Source organism: Mirounga angustirostris, unplaced genomic scaffold (assembly GCF_029215605.1).
Source record: "Mirounga angustirostris isolate CCGP_5_RB_7025 unplaced genomic scaffold, mMirAng1.0.hap1 SCAF_6, whole genome shotgun sequence".
NCBI classification, from domain to species: domain Eukaryota; kingdom Metazoa; phylum Chordata; class Mammalia; order Carnivora; family Phocidae; genus Mirounga; species Mirounga angustirostris.
In genome coordinates, this window is record NW_026991714.1 from 10,242,928 (window position 1) to 10,263,575 (window position 20,648).

At 38.8% G+C, this 20,648-nt stretch overlaps 1 protein-coding gene and 1 pseudogene across 6 annotated transcripts in view; one reads left to right on the forward strand and one right to left on the reverse strand.

Annotated features, from left to right (window-relative positions):
• Nucleotides 1-20,648, forward strand: part of TAF1A (TATA-box binding protein associated factor, RNA polymerase I subunit A) — a 53,959-nt gene that overhangs the window by 16,032 nt on the left and 17,279 nt on the right. For 4 of the 6 annotated variants that reach the window (XR_006791125.2, XM_064593848.1, XM_045876847.3 and 1 more), the window contains exons 4-10: nucleotides 454-567; nucleotides 5,928-6,126; nucleotides 11,238-11,368; nucleotides 12,495-12,653; nucleotides 15,551-15,617; nucleotides 16,506-16,629; nucleotides 19,303-19,457. Coding sequence is in view for 5 of the 6 variants with exons in the window: in XM_064593848.1 (XP_064449918.1) it covers nucleotides 454-567; nucleotides 5,928-6,126; nucleotides 11,238-11,368; nucleotides 12,495-12,653; nucleotides 15,551-15,617; nucleotides 16,506-16,629; nucleotides 19,303-19,457 (949 nt within the window). In the remaining variant the exon portion in view is untranslated. The remainder of the gene's footprint in view (nucleotides 1-453; nucleotides 568-5,927; nucleotides 6,127-11,237; nucleotides 11,369-12,494; nucleotides 12,654-15,550; nucleotides 15,618-16,505; nucleotides 16,630-19,302; nucleotides 19,458-20,648) is intronic. The other 2 variants (XM_045876849.3, XM_045876850.3) reach the window with 2 other exon arrangements.
• Nucleotides 18,506-19,274, reverse strand: LOC123845918 (small ribosomal subunit protein uS17-like; annotated as a pseudogene).

Genomic DNA, 20,648 nt, shown 5'->3' on the forward strand with positions numbered 1-20,648 from the left:
TTTGTACTACAAACTTTAACATGGCATTAGTACAGCCATCTGGTATTTTCATTTAATGGATGGAAAAAACTTTATCGCATATGATGTAATATTTAGTTTTACTGGGTGAAATGAGAAACACAAAATGTTGACAGTAGTGGTATCTAGGAAAATGAATTACAGGTTGTAAGAAAAAAAATAGCATTCTTAGAAATTTCTTAAGGCAAGGGTTTTACATTTTTTTTTTTTTAAAGATTTTATTTATTTGACAGATAGAGACACAGCGAGAGAGGGAACACAAGCAGGGGGAGCGGGAGAGGGAGAAGCAGGCTTCCTGCTGAGCAGGGAGCCCAATGCGGGGCTCGATCCCAGGACCCTGGGATCATGACCTGAGCTGAAGGCAGATGCTTAACAACTGAGCCACCCAGGCACCCCAGGGTTTTACATTTTTATTAGTAATTTCTGTTTTGACAGATTATTTGGAAGCTCGGAAGTGAAATTCTGTTTTATCATCCCAAAAGCAATGTGGAGACTTTCAATACCTTTGCTGACAGGATGAAAAATATTGGTGTCATGAATTACTTAAAGGTGAGAATGCAGGTTTTGTGAATTTACATTTGCAGTGTTCATTTTTTCTTTTTTTTCTTTTTTTTTTTATTCTTATGTTAATCCCCATACATTACATCATTAGTTTTAGATGAAAGCAGTGCTCATTTTTTAAAGAAATTGTTTGTCTCAGTAATAAGGTAGGTAATAACGTAAAAGGTATGGAAAAGGGTGGGACACCTGGATAGATAAAAGAGGCTGAAAGGAAGTTGTGTTGTGAAAACCATTTGCTTCTCCATTTCCTGCTACCTCCCTAGTTCTCTGAGACAAAATACCCTCTCTTTGTATATTTCTGGCTGCCAAAACCAGTCCTCGAGTGATGGCCCTTGTGCTTCTTGATGATGATGGGCCAAATTCTAACATTTTTGCTTAAGTCATTTCAGTCATTTGCTGAAGTCATTCTCTAGGAATTGGTGCTTTTGGGGAAAAAGGAAAGAGCGAAAACAAATTGGGAATTTGAATATGTGAAAATGGGTTTTTTCCCCAGCCTTATTAAGATAATAATCAACATATAACATTGTGTGAGTTTAAGGCATACAGTGTGATGATTTGATCCATGTATATATTGTGAAATGTTTACCACATAAGGTTAGTTAACACATCCTTCACCTCACATAGTAGTACCGCTTTATTGTTGTTGCTATGGTGAGAACATTAAAGCTCTACTCTCATAGCAACTTTCAAGTATCCAATCCAGTGTTACTGATTATGGTTACCATCCTATACATTGGATCCCTGGAACTTACTCATCTTCTCACTGAAAGTTTGTGCCCTTTGACCTACATCCCCATTTCCTCCACCCCTCAGCCACCATTCTACTCTCTCTGAGTTTGATGGTTTTAGATTCCACAGGTAAGTGGTGAGATCATACAATATTTGTCTTTCTCTGACTTATTTCACTTAACATAATGCCCTCAGAGTCCATCCGTGTTAACCAAAATGGCAGGATTTCCTTATTTTTTTATTATTGAATAATCTTTCCATTGTACATATGTGTATATGTAGACATATATGACATTTTATGTATTCATCCATTAGATGGACACATAGCTGTTTCCAAGTCTTGGATATTGTGAATAATGCTGCAGTGAATGTGGGAGTATAGAAATCTCTAAGATAGTGACTTCATTTCCTTTGGATATAGACCCAGGAGTGGAATTGCTGGGTCATATGTAGTTCTCCTTTTAGTTTTTTGCCATAGTGGCTGTATTTATATTCTCATCAACAGGGTACACGGTTCCATTTTCTCCACATCTTAGCCAGCATTTGTTATCTCTTGTTTTGATAATAGCCATTCTGATAAATGCGAGATGGTCGCTCATTCTGTTTTTGATTTGCATTTCTCTAATGGCTGGTGATGTGGAACACCTTTTTATGTACTTGTTGGCCAATTGTGTGTCTTTGGAGAAATGTCTATTCATGTCTGACCATTTTTGTAATTGGATGTTTTAAAAAATATATATTTTTTAGTTTTATTTATTTAAGTAATCTCTACACCCAGCATGGGCCTCAAACTCACAACCCTGAGAGATCAAGAGTCGCATGCTCCACTGACTACTGGGTTTTTTTGCTATGGAATTGTATGAGTTCTTTATTTATTTTGGATATTAATCCCATATCAGATATCTGACTTGCAAATATTTCCTCCCATTCCATAGACTACCTTTTCATTTTGTTGATTGTTTCTCTTGCTATACAGAAGCCTTTTAGGTTAATATGGTCCCAGTTGTTGATTTTTGCTTTTGTTGCTTGTGCTTTTGGTGTCATTAAAAAAATCATTGCCAAGACCAATGTCAGGGACCTTTTTTCCTATGTTTTCTTCTTGGAGTTTTATGGTTTCATGTCTTAACATTTAAGTCTTTAATTCATTTTGAGTTAGTTTTTGTGAGTAATATAAGATAGAGGACCAATTTCATTATTTTGAGAATATCCAATTTTCCCAGCACCTTTTATTGAAGAGACTGTTTTTTCTCTCTTGAATATTCTTGGCTTCCTAGTCAAATGTTAAGTTGACCATAGATGTGTGGTTTTATTTCTGGGCTTTTGATTCTGTTCCATTGATCTCTGTATCTGTTTTTATGCCAGCACCATACTGCTTTAATTACTATAGCTTTATAATATAGTTTGAATCAGGAAGTGTGATGCCTCCAGCTTTGTTCTTTCTCAGGATGGCTTTGGCTATTTGGGGTCTTTTGTGGTTCCATACAAATTTTAGGATTGTTTTTTTCTGTTTTTGTGAAAAAAGCCACTGGAATGTTGACAGGATTACATTGACTTTATAGATGGCTTTGGGTAGTATGGACATTTTAGCAATATTAACTCTCTAATCCATTCGTAAAAATGTGTTAATATTCCTAATGTGTAGGTGGAACTTCCTCTCCAGGTGTTTTATTTATTTATTTGTTTGTTTGTTTGTTTGTTAGAGAGAGAGAGAGACAGCGAGAGAGGGAACACAAGCAGGGGGAGTGGGAGAGGGAGAAGCAGGCTTCCCACTGAGCAGGGAGCCCGATGCAGGTCTTGATCCCAGGACCCTGGGATCATGACCTGAGCCGAAGGCAGATGCTTAACGACTGAGCCACCCAGGCGCCCCTCTCCAGGTGTTTTTTTATTAAAGTCTCATCCATAAACATTGAGATGTTTCCAGAATGTTAGGTATCTCCCTCTCTGTGGTATATATTTGACTGAAAGAGGAGTTTTTCAATAAGTTTTAAAATGCTTTGCTTTTTAATTTTTTTTCAATATCTCTAAATAAAGTTATTGAAACACAGCCACACCCATTCATTTCATTGTCACAGCTGCTGCTTTCATTGTGACAGATGACAGAGTTGAGTAGTTGTGACAGAGACCATATGGCCTGCAAAACTAAAATATTAACTCTGTGGTTGTTTTTTTGTTTTGTTTTTAAAGATTTTATTTATTTATTTGACAGCGAGAGAGACAGCGAGAGAGGGAACACAAGCAGGGGGAGTGGGAGAGGGAGAAGCAGGCTTCCCGCAGAGCCGGGAGCCCAATGTAGGGCTTGATCCCAGGACCCTGGGATCATGACCTGAGCTGAAGGCAGACACTTAATGACTGAGCCACCCAGGCGCCCCTGTTTTGTTTTTTCCTTTTTTCTAATTTTTTTATCGTGGTAAAATATATATAACACAAAATACGTTATTTTAACCAATGTAAGTGTACAATTCAATGGCGTTAATAACATTCACAGTGTTGTGCAACCATCACCAGCATTTCCAAAACTTTTTCATCATCCCAAATGTAAGCTCTTTACCCATTAAGCAATTACTCCCCATTCCATCTTCCCAGCCCCTGGTAACCTAATCTATTCTCTGTTCTATGAATTTACCTATTCTAGGTATTTTATGTAAGTGGAGTCACATGGTATTAAGATCCATTGTGTCTAGCTTATTTCACTTATCAAAATGTTTTCAAGATATATTTATATCGTGGCATGTATTAGAACTTTTTATGGCTTTTTATGACTCATTAGTATTCTGTTGTATGTACCTATCACATTTTGTTTACGCATCTGTTGTTAGGTTGTTTCCACCTTTTGGCTCTTTTGAATAATGCCACAGTGAACGTTGGTCTACAAGTATCTGTTTGAGTCCCTGTTTTGAATTCCTTTCAGTATATACCTAGGAGTAGAATTGTTGGGTAATGTTTTATACGTATAAAATGATAAAAATGTATATATAAGTAAATATAAAATGTACAAAGATAACTCTACATTTAAATTTGCATTCTTTTACATTCTCACTGCTTTCTTATTTTGAAAAAAAAAAAAAGATTTTCCCCAGTTTAGGATTCTTATTAGAAAAAATTTTCTGAGTTTCTATTTATGTGCCAGGTGCTCTCTTAGGATCTTATTCTCTGGTAGCCCAGGTCTACTATGAGTGAAATTTAAATGGAAGCAGCTTATGGTTCTGCATAAGGAAGAACTTTCCAACTGAACAGTTGGAAAAAAGAGTGTCCTGTCTCAGTGTGTGCTCCTTTCTCTTCTTTCAAGAAGAAACTGGGTAGCCATTTGATTGGGGAGGGAAGGTCGAATTTTAACTAAATTATTGTTTGGGTTTTTTTAAGCCCGTTGAATCTATTCAGTTGAAGTGAAGAAACCTGAAAGAAATCTTATTTCACACTCCAGAGTCTGAGGGTAATAATTAAGATAGGCAGTAAAACATTTCTTGTTGATAATTAAAAACCACTTACTGCTATTTTCCAAATAATGTGCTAGACCTAGACCTTGCCATAGAGGGAGACAGGAACATACATTATTATGGGTACCAGAGTAGAAACGCCAGATACAGTGAGAAGGCAAAGGAGGGGAATGGTCAGCTCTCTGGAATCGGAGAGTGTTGGGAGTAAATGAGTAGGGGAGTCAGGGAAAGAAGTGATGCTTCAGATGAGTCTGCAAAAGCGAGTGGGTGTTCACTGGGCGTATTAGGGGAGAGGGTGGACAGGAATGGCAGGGTTGATGAGAGTTTGATAGCCCTGTATCCAGTGCTTTTCATCTAAAAGTTACTTGGGTAGAAGCCAGGGGAAGTCGGCCGGGCCCTCTGTGCCATCCCCAAGGAACTTAGATTTTATTCTGTAGGCACTGGGACCCATTGAGGGGTTTTACACAAATGAGATATCTTTGGCAGCCACATGGAAGGTGGATTGTAGTGGGGGCAGGACTGGAGAGACCAGTTGAAAAATTGTTGTGATTGTTTGTGATGAAGGTCTTGAACTCTGACTCTACTCACATGATTAACTGTACTTCCCATTATTCCCCTCCTTAGTCCTCCCTACTTGGGATGCTCATTCTTTGTGTATTTTTTTACAGCTTCTGTATCAGGCATTCACTTTTCCATCTGAACCAATACCATTCTTTAGTACTCCTTCTTAAGATGTTTTCTCTGGGCTTATATGACATGTGTAAAATAATACACTGATCACCTGCTATGGGCCAAAGTAGGCACTAGGTGGTATGCAAATATTATCTCATTTAATCCTCATAACAGCCTTCTGAAGGGTTAATAATTGTTCCATATAGCCCATAAGACTCACAAAGGGCAAGTAACATACTCAGCTTTCTGTAGCTTTAGGTAGCATCTGAACCAGGACTATCTGTCTTGAAAGCCCATTTGTTGCATTGAGTTTATATAATTTAGCTCATTTACATAATGTTAATTATTTCATGTATCTTTCCTCTGCTAAATTGACATTTTTGATGACAGAGACAATGTTGTTACATCATCTGTGTCCTACTAAGGTCTTAGCCCAGTGTATATATTCACTGAGTTTTTGGATTAATGGATATCTAATGACCTATTTGTCTTGGCTTTTTCTTATTGTTGCAGATCTCCTTACAACATGCATTATACCTTCTGCATCATGGAATGCTTGAAGATGCAAACAGAAATCTCAGTCATGCAGAGACATGGAGATATGGTGAAAAATCGTCTTCCCAGGAAGTGTTAATCAACCTTATTCAGGCCTATAAAGGGCTTTTGCAGTATTATACTTGGTCTAAAAAGAAGATGAAATTGTCTACGCTTGGTGAGTGAGGAGGACTGTACTTGTGTCGATGAGACTGAATCACAGGGACAGTCAAGATCTTTTTTTTAACTTAAATTCAATTAATTAACATATAGTATATCATCCAGTTACCCCATTCCCTCACCGCCATCCCCTCCAGCAACCCTCAGTTTGTTTCCTATGATTAAGAGTCTCTTTTGGTTTGTCTCCCTCTCTGATTTCATCTTGTTTTATTTTTCCCTTCCTTCCCCTATTATCCTCTGTTTTGTTTCTTAAATTCCATATGAGTGAGATCATATGATAATTGTCTTTCTCTGATTGACTTATTTCGCTTAGCATAATATCCTCTAGTTCTGTGCACGTCATTGCAAATGGTAAGATTTCATTTTTTTTTGATGGCTGAGTAATATTCCATTGTATATATAGACCACATCTTTTTTATCCATTCATCTGTTGATGGACATCTGGGCTCTTTCCATAGTTTGGTTATTGTGGACATTGCTGCTATAAACATTGGGGAGCAGGTGCCCCTTCGGATCCCTACATTTGTATCTTTGGGGTAAATACCCAGTAGAGCAATTGCTGGGTCATAGGGTAGCTCTATTTTCAACTTTTTTTTTTAAAGATTTTATTTATTCATTTGAGGCACAGAGATACAGAGAGAGAGCATGAGCAGTGGGAGAGGCAGAGAGAGAGGGAGAAGCAGACTCCCTGCTGAGCCAGGAGCCCGTTGTGGGACTCGATCCCAGGACCCTGGGATCATGACCTGAGCTGAAGGCAGACGCTTAACCCTCTGAGCCACCCAGGCGCCCTATTTTCAACTTCTTGAGGAACCTCCATACTGTTTTCCAGAGTGGCTGCACCAGCTTGCATTCCCACCAGTGTAGGAGGGTTCCCCTTTCTCCACATCCCCGCTAACATCTGTCGTTTTCTGACTTGTTAATTTTAGCCATTCTGACTGGTGTGAGGTGGTATCTCATTGCGGTTTTGATTTGTATTTCCCTGATGCCTAGTGATGTCGAGCATTTTTTTTCATGTATCTGTTGGCCATTTGTATGTCTTCTTTGGAGAAATGTCTGTTCATGTCTTCTGCCCATTTCTTGATTGGATCATTTGTTCTTTGGGTGTTGAGTTTGATAAGTTCTTTATAGATTTTGGGTACTTAGCCCTTTATCTGATATGTCATTTGCAAATATCTTCTCCCATTTTGTCGGTTGTCTTTTGGTTTTATCGACTGTTTCCTTTGCTCTGCAAAAGCTTTTTATCTTGATGAAGTCCCAATAGTTCATTTTGCCCTTGCTTCCCTTGTCTTTGGAGACATGTCTGGCAAGAAGTTGCTGTGGCCGAGGTCACAGAGGTTGCTGCCTGTGTTCTCCTCTAAGATTTGGATGGATTCCTGTGTCACATTTAGGTCTTTCATCCATTTTGAGTCTATTTTTGTGTATGGCATAAGGAAATGGTCTAGTTTCATTCTTCTGCATGTGACTGTCCAATTTTCCCAACACCATTTGTTGAACAGACTGTCTTTTTTCCATTGGACATTCTTTCCTGCTTTGTCAAAGATTAGTTGACCGTAGAGTTGAGGGTCCATTTCTGGGCTCTCTATTCTGTTCCATTGATCTATATGTCTGTTTTTGTGCCAGTACCATACTGTCTTGATGATGACAGCTTTGTAATAGAACTTGAAGTCCGAAATTGTGATGCCACCAGCTTTGCCTTTCTTTTTCAACATTCCTCTGGCTATGTGGGGTCTTTTCTGGTTCCACACAAATTTTAGGATTATTTGTTCCCTTTCTTTGAAAAAAGTTGATGGTATTTTGATAGGCATTGAATTGAATGTGTAGATTGCTCTAGGTAGCATTGACATCTTCACAATATTTGTTCTTCCAGTCCATGAGCATGGAACGTTTTTCCATTTCTTTTTTTTTTAAAGATTTTATTTATTTATTTGACAGAGAGAGACAGCGAGAGAAGGAACACAAGCAGGGGGAGCGGGAGAGGGAGAAGCAGGCTTCCCGTGGAGCGGAGAGCCCGATGTGGGGCTCGATCCCAGGACCCTGGGATCATGACCTGAGCCGAAGGCAGACGCTTAACTGACTGAGCCACCCAGGCGCCCCTGTTTTTCCATTTCTTTGTGTCTTCCTCAACTTCTTTCATGAATGTTCTATAGTTTTCAGAGTATAGATCCTTTGCCTCTTTGGTTAGGTTTATTCCTAGGTATCTTACAGTTTTTGGTGCAATTGTAAATGGGATCAACTCCTTAATTTTGCTTTCGTCTGTCTCATTGTTCGTGTATAGAAATGCAGCTGATTTCTATGCATTGATTTTATATCCTGCCACTTTCCTGAATTCCTGTATGAGTTCTAGCAATTTGGGGTGGAGTCTTTTGGGTTTTCCACATAGACTGTCATGTCATTTGCCAAGAGTAAGAGTTTGACTTCTTTGCTGATTCAGATGCCTTTTATTTCCTTTTGTTGTCTGATTGCTGAGGCTAGGACTTCTAGTACTATGTTGAACAACAGTGGTAATAGTGGGCAAGAGACACTCTGAATCTTAAGGAGTAACCTCATTCCCTTACTTCCAAGCCCAGTTCTTCCTAGATACTTCAAAGAGCAGACATTTCTATTGATGTAAACTTTTTGATCATCCTTTGTAATATTTCTGTTTTTATCAAACTTTTCAGACATAAATTAGATGATTTGTAAATTAAGTCCATGACCATCTTAGATTTATTGCTTTTTAAAATACTTCTAAGAAGGGTTACAAATTTTTTTCAGTGGACATTATTGCCTATAATAAGTATTTCTTCCTGTGTGTTTAGAATGGAGTTTAGTTTGTTTTCTAATTTTTTTAAGACGTTTATTTATTTATTTTTAAGTAATCTCTACACTCAATGTGGGGTTTGAACCCACGACCCTGAGATCAAGAGTTGCATGCTTTTCTGACTGAGCCAGCCAGGCACCCCTGTTTTATAATATTATTCATCAGAATATGTTTAGAGAATAGGGCAAGGTAAAATTGTTTTATTTCTGTACAAAGATCAGAACAGATAAGTCTTCTTGATTGACCACACCAGAAATTGTCTGTGTGTCCTTACTTCCCAATTCCCTCTCTTACTTCCAGTGGTGGTGGTATCCTCTCCTCCCCAGATTTTTGTTTGATTCTCTGCATCTTCCTTACCTCGTATAGTTTTTCTTCATAGCTTCTCTAGGATTAACCCTTTTAATTTTCTCATCCCCCATCCAAATCTCAGTCCCTGCATATATTGGCTCATAAGTATAAGCAGTGATTCCTTATTATCCTGATGTGGGAAGTAGTATTTCCTTTGTCTCATGGGCATGGAGGTTCACTAATCCTAAAATTCCTTTCCCTCTTTCTGAGTAGGATCTCTCCCAGGACACTTCAGAAATACTGTCTTCATCATGATGTTTGCCCCCCCCCCCCCCATCTAGAATGCCATCTGCCCTGCAAGACTCATTAGACGGGTCATTCCCATGCCACAACCCTTATATGTTAGCTGCATGTTCAGCCTATATCGTTCAGCTCTTTATCACTTGCTTTTCAATTGTCCTAAGTTTTTTCATTTCCATTTTATGTTGTATCTCTTCTTCTAGACTAATTGGTCTTCTGAGGTCACATACCTCTCTTATGTCTTTTGTTAGTCTTGCCATAGTGCCTGGTATAATATTTCTTTTAAAAAAGGCTTCTTGAGGGACGCCTGGGTGGCTCAGTCAGTTAAGCATCTGCCTTCAGCTCAGGTCATGATCCCAGAGTGCTGGGATTGAGTCCTGCATTGGGCTCCTTGCTCAGCAGGGAGTCTGCTTCTCCCTCTGCCTGCCACTCCCCCTACTTGTGCTCTCTCTCTCTGACAAATAAATAAAATCTTTAAAAAAATAAATAAAAATAAATTAAAAAGGCTTGTTGATATTGATTAAATGAGTTTTATTTTTTTTATTTTTTATTTTTTTAAAGATTTTATTTATTTATTCATAAGAGACAGAGAGAGAGAGAGAGAGAGGCAGAGGGAGAAGCAGGCTCCCAAGGAGCAGGGAGCCCGATGTGGGACTCGATCCCAGGACCCTGGGATCATGACCTGAGCTGAAGGCAGACGCTTAACCATCTGAGCCACCCAGGCGCCCGATTAAATGAGTTTTAAAGTCAATATTTACCTTTTTCTTACACCTGATTGGGTAGAACTCAAGCAAACATTGATGATTAAAGCAGTTGGAACCTGGCATTTACACTGGGTAGATGATTCAGTACCTTTCTGCAGCTGACATTCTGTTCTGTAGCAAGAAGAGATAAAGATGGGGTAATATGTGGAGCTCTTTAGATGATCTTTAACCTTGAATGTCTGTTTAATAAGAAAAAAAAAGGTTAGGACTAGTTCTGATAACCAAACTCATGAGAACATAACACATGCATTGTATGCTCAGTGTTGGCTTGGGATTTGTCTCATTTGCTGTGACCTGTCCTGGTTGGGTTTGATGTACTTGCTGACTGGAAACCCCCTTCCATGGCAGATTCACACTCAATTTATTCTGACTCAGGTCTGCTTTTTTTTCTTTTAAAATTTCTTTCTATATAGTTTCTTACCTACTTTCCCTTTATCCATATTGATATTTATTTAGCTGGTCCTCTGGAAAGAGAATACCAGTGCCTTTTGGGGTGAGGGGAGAGCTTGGTTTTTTTGCCCCAAAAGTGGCCAAAAATAAAAAGTATTTTGTTTCTATTAGCTGTCTTTTTTGAAGGACTGACTTTCTTTTTAGACCTTTAAGATTGTGAAATACAACATGCAGAAAATGTGTGTAAAACAAATGTGTGATAAAATCAATAATTTAAAACAAATATCCATGTAGCTACCACCTAGATTCATTCTTAAGGTTCCCCATGTGTGCACTTCCTCCCATTCTGTCTTGTGTGGGGGTGGGGGGCACGGAGAGTTTGTGAAGAATTAGTATTATTCTTTAAATTTTTAATATTTAATAATAAATAATTTAAATATAAATTATTCTTTAAAATTCTTTGTTAGAATTCACTGTCAAAGCTTGTGGATAGTTTGTTGATTGCTATTACTATCAGCAAAGTCCTCAATACTGAATGACTTTTAAGAATCTTTTATCTTTGGACAGATGAAGATGATTATGCTTACAACACAGCATCCCAGAATATGCTCAACCACAGCTGGAAGACATCTGTAAACCTTTGTGCATTGATTCAAACTCCTGGAGTTTGGGACCCTTTTGTGAAGAGTTATGTAGAGGCAAGTAGCCTTCTCATAAAGTTTTATTAGTTTCATTTTGTTATAAGCCTTAAAAGTCTTTATTGATCAGAAGGCAACTAAATGGAGAAAATTGTTTTAAAAAAAGAGGGGTGCCTGGCTGGCTCAGTCAGTGGAGCATGCAACTCTTGATCTCCGGGTTGTGAGTTTGAGCCCCGCGTTGGGTATAGAGATTACTTAAGATAAAATCTTAAAATAAATAAACACAATTTTTTTAAAAATTGAAAAGAGAGAATATGTCTTTTTGGTCTGGATAATTTTTATTTTACTAATACACTGTAAATGTTACTGTTTTTTTTTTTCTTTGCTACTGGATAACGTGTCATGGTCAAATATTTATAAAATAAGTATCAATATAGTTCATAAATGTTAATTCTATATTATTCTTACTGATCTTAGAAGAAAAGAAGAGCGATATCTTACAATTTGGTGGTGATAGAGAAGACCAGGGGACAAAAATCTGAAAGTGGGTCACAGTACGTGGGATGAAGACTAATGGCATTTAGGAAGTTTATTAGGGTGCCGTGCCAGCTCATCTCAGATCAGTGTGAAAGGACAGGGAGCCTTGGCATGGGCACTAGGAATAAATCTTCAAAATAACTAGCTTTTTGAAAGTTTCCTGGATGCTAACATGATCATTATGTTGTCAAAAGATAATCTCTGAAACCACATGCCAGTGAATCTGGGAATTCCCATGTATGGGTGGGAATGAAAGGAAAGGAATTCTGGTTCCCATGTACCCCTTTTGTGGATGAAGTTGTGTTGGGCACTGAGGTTAGTTGCTTCATATGGTCTCTTTCCTTTGTTAGTATGCTCTTCTTGAGGACTTTGTTTCTTATAGGAATAGCTCCTAGGTTGAAGTTGCTGCATTTTTCATAACAAATATGTGATAAGGAAGAATGGAAACCCATGTAAGCCTTTGTTGTAAGTGATCTGTGTTCCATAGAGTTGTGACATATGCTGGTGAAAGCGAAAACTGGCATTACAGTAAGTGCTATTTGTCATTTTAATGAATTTTTGTACCCATCAACAGAGTTAAGTTGTGCATTATCTTTCATACAGCTATCCTACAGAATTTAGCTAAGACATTATGACTTATTTTATATAGATGTTGGAATTCTATGGGGATCAAGATGGAGCCCGAGAGGTACTCACCAATTATGCCTATGATGAAAAGTTCCCATCAAATCCAAATGCTCATATCTACTTATACAACTTTCTAAAGAGAGAGAAGGCACCGAGAGAGAAACTGATAAGTGTGCTTAAGGTATAAAATGTTTACTTCAATGCTTGAACCAGGTTGGGGATCTACTTTAAAACATTCTTAGGGGTGTCTGGCCAGCTCAGTTGGTGGAGCATGCAACTCTTGATCTCAGGGTCATGAGTTCAAGCCCTGTGTTGGGTGTAGAGATTACTAAAAAAAAAAAGTAAATTTTGAAACATCTTTAGGTCATCCATTCCAACTTCAAATTCTAGCAGTCATAGCAAATGACTGTGTGTGCCCTGAGGTGGACATACAAGGTTGCAGGCTCTGGGTGACCCCTCCACTGCCATTCCCCCACCACCCTGCCCAAGTTAGGCTGAAGGCAGAGGATCAGTATTTTGGAAATCCCACCCTTGTGGGAAAGTTCTGCTTTGATACTTTTTGAAAATCAGCTTTATTGAAATTTAATTTACATATAGTAAAACACTTATTTTAAGTATACACTTGAATGCATTAAAATTTTTTTTTTAGATATTTATTTATTTAGAGGGGTGGGGGTGGGGAGAGAGAGGATCTCTCCCTGTGTGGAGCCTGATGCGGGGCTCGATCTCACGACCCTGAGATCATGACTGAGCCGAAATCAGGAGTCAGACGCTTAGCTGACAGGGCCCCAAGAAAAATTCTTACCTATTAATCTTCTTTTAAAAAGTACATTCGCTGGGGCACCTGGCTGGCTCAGTTGGTGGTGTGTGCGACTCTTGATCTTGGAGTTGTGAGTTCAAGCCCCACATTGGGTGTAGAGATTTCTTAAAAGTAAAATCTTAAAAAAAAAAGCCCATTAACTCTAATCTATACTTAGGTGTTTATCAAAATTGACACTATCAAAACTTGATATGTGGAAACTGTACATTTTAAAGTTTTCAGCAGGCTTTATTTCAATGCAAAGTATTTTTAAAGTTGGTATTTTATTCAAGATTTCTTTTTATCCATTTGTACAACAAAATATTAAGGATAGTTATATCAAAAGCAAGTTGGTGACTTCACTTAGATTGTCAATCACTAATGGTCTTTTTGAAAATACTTTAAAAAATGTAACAGGGGCCCTTGGCTGACTCGGTCGGTAGAGCATGCAACTGTTGACTTCAGGGTTGTGGGTTCAAGCCCCATGTTGGTGTAGAGATTAATTAAAAATAAAATCTTTAAAAAAAGTAACAGAAAATAACTATGTTGAACACTTAATTATGTTCAAGACAAAATGGATTTAGGGAAATTCTGTTTTCCTGTTGAAAAATGCAATGTTTGAAATTAAGAACTCAATAGATGGGTTTGATAGCTGATTGAACATAGCAGAAGAAGGTTAATGAACTGTACAGAAAACAGGCTAAAGCACAGAAAGCAGAAAGGATGAAAGGATATACAGAGGACTCAGTTAAGGTCCGACATACTTGTGATTGGAATTCCAGGGAGAGAACAGGGCAAAAGCAGGTAAACAAACAAAACTAGTATTTGAAGGGTTAATGGCTAAGAATTCTCCAAGACGAACTAAAGACTACTACGGTTCTGATAACGTTCTAACTTTTGATCTGGGTGCTGAATATATGAGTGCATATAACTTTGTAAGAATGTGTTGAATGGCACACTCATGATTTGTATACATTTCTGTTACATGTATTTCAATAAAAAGTTTTTAAAAACCTAGGTGAATTGAGCCATTTGCAGAATTCCCTAAATCATAAGACAAATGTGATTTCATAGGAACCAAGTTTTAAAAATACTCTGATATTGGTATATTGATTGTGATTGATCTCCACTTAAAAAAACTATTAAAACTACTAAGAGTAATTAATAATATTTACTTTTCATTTTGTAGGAAATAATTTCAGTGTAAGGTCAAAAGGACCCCAATGAGCAGACAGAATAAATTGATTTCTAATGTGAAGTATATTGAAATGAAAAATATAATTTTACTTTAAATCCTATGTTTTACATATTCATAAAAATAGTCTTTCTTATTCTTAAATGAGTAAGAAGGAATTAAAAACCTTTAATTTCTCCCTAGTGTGTAAAATGGTAAAATGGTAAAAATATTTTCTTGAGTACTCTTACTGTACTGTGTCCCTGAACACAATCTTCCAAAATAGCCACCCCTGCCCTTTTGGGCTTTTTGATTTATATAAATATTTGTGATCAGTAAATATTTATTGTCTTTTTTTGTGTGTGATTTTGATGCTTTTTTTTTTTTCCTGGCTTCTGAAAAGAAATTAAGTTTTTAAGTGTGGTAAACAATATAAAAATATATAAGGAGTAAATAAAAAGTTCTTATGTATTTCTCCTCCCCTCCCCCCTGACTATCTTGTTATTAACAGGGATTTTTTTTTTTTTAAGATTTTATTTATTTATTTGAGAGAGAGAGCAAGAGAGATCAGAGAGGGAGAGGGAGAAGCAGACTCCCCACTGAGCATGGAGCCTGACTTGCGGCTCCATCCCAGGTCCCTGAGATCATGACCCCAGCCGAAGGCAGACACTTAACCAACTGAGCCATAGGCACCCCTAACAGGGATTTTTTAAAGTAAGCTTTACATAGAACACCTTTCTATACCCAAATTGTAACTGGATGAAAGTAAAGTATCTTTTAAATCCTTGATTCATTTACTGAGGGATTATTAGACAGTAAGAACTTTATTTTTGAAAGTAAAATTAGGGGCGCCTGGGTGGCTCAGTCGTTAAGCATCTGCCTTCGGCTCAGGTCATGATCCCAGGGTCCTGGGATCGAGCCCCGCATAGGGCTCCCCGCTCAGCAGGAAGCCTGCTTCTCCCTTTCCCACTCCCCCTGCTTGTGTTCCCTCTCTCGCTGTCTCTCTGTCAAATAAATAAATAAAATCTTTAAAAAAAAAAGGAAAATTAAATTTGAGAAATGCCTTTGAAATGTATAAAAATTACAAGATTATTTTTTCTTTCAGATTTTGTATCAGATTGTACCATCTCATAAACTGATGTTAGAATTCCATAGGTTACTGAGGAAATCAGGTAAATAGTTTTTGTTTTGTATCTCTTTGTGCAGACAAGCTATAGACTGGCAAACTGTGGCCCATGGCCAAATCCACTCCTCCCCTGTTTTTATAAATCAAGTTCTCTTGGAGCATTTTTGTGTTGTTTGTGGCTTTTGCGCTACAACAGCAGAGTTGCGTAGTTGTGACAAAGACTATATGGCTCACAAAGCTTAACTATTTACTATGTGTCCCTTCATAGGAAAAGTTTGCTGACCTCTGCTGTAGAATATTAGGTAGTAGTAGCACAAGTGAAATGGCTTCAATTTGTATAATTCACCTCGTTTTAATCTCTACTGCATTTCAACTCGGTATAGAAAAGAACATAGTTCTTCATAGAAGGAAGTCAGCTTAAGTCCATTAGGTACTAGGGCTGCGTCAGTCCTCTTATGTTAGAAGAGAGAGCAGGTTCTTTAAATAATGTCCTCTCTCAGTAGAATGTAGCCCATTTAGAAATCAGACCCACCGAAGGCAGACGGGTAATGACTGAGCCACTTCGGCTCAGGTCGTGATCCCAGGGTCCTGGGATTGAGCCCCACATCAGGCTCCCTGCTCAGCGAGAAGCCTGCTTCTCCCTCTGCCACTCCCTCTTCTTGTGTTCCCTTTCTCGCTGTGTCTCTCTCTGTCAAATAAATAAATAAAATCTTAAAAAAAAAAAAAAGAAAGAAAGAAATCAGACCCACCACTCTGACTTCATTAGCCAGGACAGATTTATCACAGGAGAGTATAAGCATAATGAGTTATTTTAAACTGTTAACCAAACTAGAAGACTTACAACTCAGTAGTATTTTATCAATAGAATATATATATTTTTAGCCTTGTGTACTTCAGTACTTTGTGTAAGTTCTGATTGTTGTGCCCATTGCAGAAAAAGAAGACCACCATAAACTGGGGTTGGAGGTATTATTTGGAGTCTTAGATTTTGCTGGATGCACTAAAAATATAACTGCTTGGAAATATTTGGGAAAATATCTGAGACAGACATTAGTGGGGTAAGTAAAGGACACAGTGTTTATTACTGGATCAGCATCAGTAAAATTTCCCAGTATTTTAGCTGATATCTCTCAGTGTTTAAACAAAGTTCTTATGTTTTTTTTTTTTTTTTGATTTCTTGAACTGTGTCCTCAGCTCTTCTGAGTACATCAGAAGCACGAAAATACAGTCCCAAGTAAAACATGCAAAAATTCTGTTTAGATTTTTTTTTTTTTAAAGATTTTATTTATTTTTTTAGAGAGCGAGCGAGAGAGAAACAGCATGAGAGGGGAGAGGGTCAGAGGGAGAAGCAGGCTCCCCGCCGAGCCGGGAGCCCGGTGTGGGACTCGATCCCAGGACCCTGGGATCATGACCCAAGCCGAAGGCAGACGCTTAACCATCTGAGCCACCCAGGCGCCTGTGTTAAGATTTTTTATGCTGTAGGGGAGCCTGGGTGGCTCAGATGGTTAAGCGTCTGCCTTCGGCTTGGGTCATGATCCCAGGGTCCTGGGATCGAGTCCCACACCGGGCTCCCGGCTCGGCGGGGAGCCTGCTTCTCTCCCTCTGCCTCTGCCTCTCTCTCTCTCTCTCTGACTTTCATGAATAAAATAAAAAAATTAAAAAAAAAAAAAAAGATTTTTTATGCTGTCAGAATAAGTACTGTGCCTTACCACTGCAGTATTCGGAAAGTTATACATTTTCAAGTTGGAAATAATGGCATTCCCACTCTTCACTAGACTCTTTGTAGAGCTCTTGATAATCTGTGTGTCATCATCTTGTAAGATCACATAGGAAGCAGCTTTTCTTCCAGCTGTTTTTCAGTAATTTTCAGTGGGGCTTTGAGGGCCTCATAAGATCATCATAGCACATATTTGTTAAGTCCGTTGTGAGCTGGATATCTGAAACTATACCCCTGTGATCATGATATCATTAGTGCCACATTTCGAGTGACAGCAGGAGTGGTCCTGGTCATTTTTACTTTGTGAGAGGAATGGATTAACTTTGTGACAAAGTTAAGTTTCATTTATTTATCCTATCCATCTTAATTGGTTAGAAGCTTCATCATCGATGGGAACTTGTGTCAGGCTTCAGATCTGACTTGACCTTGGAGATGGAAGAGGGCCGATTATAAAATGGTTTTGGTGTGATAACTATAAACCACTTTCCACATCTACAGCAGCATATAAACCCCAACTAACTGCAAGATTCATGAAGGCAGAGAAATGTACTATTCAGTTTTTTAAACCTCTAGAAGTTCTGCCACAGGGACACATGGGTGCTAATAAATAAGTATTTGCTCAATTAAATTATTGACAAACACTTAGCATTGTCTGGGTTCAACTGTCAGACCTGTGTGTTCACGTATTTGTATAATAATGGCATCTTAATTTGAGTAGTAATTCTTTGTAGCATATGAAGTAAGGTTTTTAAAGTAATTTTTAAGTGATAATCATCATAGCTGACATTTATTGAACTTTTACTAAGTACCAGACAACATGCAAAGAGCTTTATATGAGACCGCTATATTCCTGGGCCTGTTTAATCTAATAATGATGTGTGAGATGGGGACCGTTAATAGCTTCACAGAGATTGAGGCTCAGAGAGGTTAAGGAACTTGCCCAGGATCACATAGATAATAAATGGAAGATCTGAGATTCAGATCCAGAATTTTGAGTTCAGGGTGTGTGCTCTTAACTGCCGTGTGTACCGAACTGGCTTTTTAATGAAATGGAAAGCAGAAATCAAAGAACCTAAAAGGATTTGCTTTCATGCGTGTGCTATACCATGGATGGTCACACTCAGAAATTAGAACATCTTCCTTGTCATCTTGCCACAGACTTTTTTTTTTCCCGACTGGGAAAATAACTATTTGGCGGGGGGGTGTGGACAGATGTCTCAGAATTCCTGGGATTGTTTCTTGGTGCCGGTGGCCTTCGTGACTTGGAGCATGTTGAAGCCGTCTTGCTCGAGGGCTGGTACTTGCCCACTGTGACCATGTCACCGATCTGGACATCCCTGAAGCAGGGGGACAGGTGCACGGACATGTTCTTGTGGCGATTCTTGAAGCAGTTGTACTTTTGGATGTAGTGGAGGTAGTCTCAGCAGATGACAGTGGTCCTCTGCAACTTCATCTTGGTTGGTCACCACACTAGACAGAATCTGCCCGCGGATGGAGATGTTACCAGTAAAGGGGCATTTATTATCAGTGTAGGTGCCCTCAGTGGCCTCCTTGGGCATCTTGAAGCCCAGACCGATGTTTTTATAATATTGCAGGAGCTTCTCCTTGTCTGTTCCTCCAAGCAGGACCCTCTTCTCATTTCGAGAGATGGTTGGCTGCTTTGGTAGACAGCCTCAGTCTGAATGTCCGCCATCTTCCCGGCTGCCTGAAAAGGGACGCCACAGACTCTTCTTTTTTTTTAAGATTTTATTTATTCATTTGAGACAGACAGAATGAGAGAGAGAGCACATGAGAGGGGGGAGGGTCAGAGGGAGAAGCAGACCCCCCGCCGAGCAGGGAGCCCGATGCGGGACTCGATCCGGGGACTCCAGGATCATGACCTGAGCCGAAGGCAGTCGCTTAACCAACTGAGCCACCCAGGCGCCCTACCCACAGACTCTTCTTAAGTTCAAATTCTGGCAGTATAGGTCCACCTCCATCACTGACCTTCCCTTTTGACATTTTTCTTTTCTAGGAATCACCTTGCCTGGGTTCAAGAAGAGTGGAACTCCAGGAAAAACTGGTGGCCAAGCTTTCACTTCAGCTCCTTTTGGGCAAAAAGCAATTGGAAAGAGGATAAAGCATTGGCTTGTGAGAAAGCTTTGGTAGCTGGAATATTGTTAGGAAAAGGTACAAGGTTTTATTTTCTTCTTATCTAGACATAGCTTTTGGATGATTTTGAAATTACAAAGGGTGACCATTCATTCATGCCACAGCTTACTGGGTAATTGCCCAAGGACATCAGAGGCTGGAGAAATAACTGGCAGATGGGAAAGTGAATGTTGAGTTGGGGCCAGGTGATCTGCTTGTTGGGGCTGTCCATGGACTAGAAGCAGCGATTCCATCTTGTTGATTGTGGTGGTGGGTTTTTAGGCTGTAACTTGAGTATCTTTAGGGGCCAGTTAAGATAGAGGATGCAGACTGTTTTCACAGCAACTGTATAGAAAGTTTACTGATCCTGTCTACCTTGCAGTATTAGAAAGAAAAAGTAAATAAAAATAATTAAAAGAGAGAAAAATATTCTTCGCTGACCTCATTTTTGTATAATTGCTATTATATTTACCTATCTGTTCCTATAAGGATGAAACATTTCTCCCCTATACCTCCTATAACTTATTTAAAAATCCTCTTAAAAGAAAGGGAAATTGACCTTTTCTCTGTGGACTCTCTTGGCTGTGAAGACTCTCTGCTTTGTGCCACCGCCGCTGGGTCTGTTCAGAGATGAAGCGAACATAAGCAGTCTGTTGCTAGAGAATTCAGAGTATCCTAAAGAGCTTCTTCAGCTTGGTTTTAGATATGGTTGATACTGTTTGGGATTAGTATTCTCAGTGAGTGTTTCAGATGGTTACTAAGGTTAATAAAATGCCAGTTTCTCAGAGGAAGGGGACAAGTAAATATGAAAGCAATTGTAAGATTTCTCAACACACGTCAAGGAACAGAAATGTGCTTCAGACTGTGATTTTCTACTGCTTATGAGCATAGAGGCATCTGGTACAGTTACCTAAAGGTGTCTGTTTGAGCAAAGTCTGAAAACCTGGGCTGATTTTCCAGTTTTGTCACCTTTCCCTGTCACTTAGGTCCAGCAGTTAACCTTTGGGAGACTTCCGTGTGAGTGGGCTTTGTTAACACCTGTCTGTGTTGCTTACAGGATGGTTGTAAGCGTCAAGTGAGCATCACATTGAAGTGCTTTATACATTCAGAAGTACTCTATGAATATTAGGCATAATCATGCCTGAAAAGCTTTCCATCTCTTCTTTCGGGCCTTAGTGTTGGGGTTCAGTCAATCTGTTCAGGAGTCGAACTGGGTTTGGTCCGTGCTCG